This window comes from Cebus imitator, unplaced genomic scaffold (genome assembly GCF_001604975.1).
Source record: "Cebus imitator isolate Cc_AM_T3 unplaced genomic scaffold, Cebus_imitator-1.0 Scaffold25, whole genome shotgun sequence".
Taxonomy (NCBI): domain Eukaryota; kingdom Metazoa; phylum Chordata; class Mammalia; order Primates; family Cebidae; genus Cebus; species Cebus imitator.
In genome coordinates, this window is record NW_016107340.1 from 4,200,629 (window position 1) to 4,202,212 (window position 1,584).

The following is a 1,584-nucleotide window of genomic DNA, read 5'->3' on the forward strand; positions in this document are numbered from 1 at the left end:
ACCATAGCTAAAAGTAACAATACATTTGAATCTTATAATATTAAATGAAATAATCCAGAACTCTGCTCTCTCCAAGAACAAAACAATCCACATTCTGTATGGGCTCATGTAAAGTTCATGTAAGGTTCGAAACAGGCAAAACTGAACTCTTTATGAAGATGTATACTTCGTATGTTAAAACCACCAATAAAAAAAAAAAGCAAGCCATTAGTCATGATAGAGGCTATCATTCGGATTAAAGGACAGTGGAGTAATTGAGAAAGGTTAGGAAGGGGGCTTTCAGCATACTGGAAATGTTCTTCTTGATATAAATAATTACTACACAGTCTTTCCTTTGTGATAAATCATTCAGCTGCACATTTTTGTTTTGTTCACCAGTAGTTAAAGACCAGTAACTTTAAAATGTCAAATTTTGTGTAACCTTAAATCAGGCCTACAGTGAAAAAAAAAAAATGTGCAGAAAGATACTAGTGTTTTATGAATTATCACAAAGGTATCATTTTATAACTTTCTAATGCCTTTCTCATAACTTGATAGTCCTAAATTGATAGTCAAATAGCAAATCAAATTTGGCACTGCATATTACTGGTCTACTTTGCAGTAATGAGAGTAAACATATAATTAACTGGCTTACATGCTGTAGTATTCTAAATATAAGTTAGAATTAAAAAAAAAACAAAACAACAAGAAGATGAATTTACCAGCTCCATCAGGTGTCTTATGGAGAGTAACACTGCCTCATTTGATGGGGGATCCATTAACCTACTCAGAAAATAAGCAATTCCACCTAGCCTTAAAATCTAGGGGGGAAGACAAATATAATTAAACACATATAATATTAATACATCAACATAACAACTTAGTCCTGCCTGGGCTGATAACTCAAATAAAGCATCAAATTTACACATGATTTTCAAGTTATTTTACCTAAATGAATTAAAATCATACCTGTATTTCTATAAAAACATGTTGAAAGGCCTATATATATTACTACTTCTATCATCAACTCTATTAATAGGAAAAGTAGCTGGCTAAAATCTCAATTAACAAGTTGATTACCCACTATCTTCAAAGTAAGGCTAACTATATCAAAAGATATAAGATATTAAAAAAATTAAGTAGTTTATAATGAAGGATGACATTTTAACATGTAATAACAGCAGTTAATGTTTACTGAACAATTACTACGTGCCAGGCATTGCTCTAAGAATTTTAGGAGGTTAATTTAATCAACCTGATCAATGTAAGAGCACTAGCTTTTCTGGGGAAGAAGCAGGATCCAAACATAGGCGGCCTGCCTCCTCTAGAGCAGCATATAACTTAAAATTGTTTAATATACATTTGAAGGAAGTTTAAATACACAATTTACTAATGCACACACAACTAAACTGTGAGTTAATAATAATTATTTCCTGGGGATTAATACAATACTTTGTTCTATAAAAGATGTTGAAAATGAGATCACTCCCATTTAGTTTCTTCATTCTCCCACCTAATTTACCTTTATTTGTAAACAAAGTTCTTCCAAAGGAGTTCTCAAAATTTCTGGCAGTTGATAGTCATCTAGAAGACTTGCTCTAAGAC

At 31.6% G+C, this 1,584-nt stretch overlaps 1 protein-coding gene across 1 annotated transcript in view; it reads right to left on the reverse strand.

The window, feature by feature from the left end:
* Nucleotides 1-1,584, reverse strand: part of DHX36 (DEAH-box helicase 36) — a 48,794-nt gene that overhangs the window by 12,952 nt on the left and 34,258 nt on the right. The window contains 2 exon segments of the mRNA XM_017522904.2: nt 702-800; nt 1,502-1,583. Coding sequence (XP_017378393.1) covers nt 702-800; nt 1,502-1,583 — 181 coding nt within the window.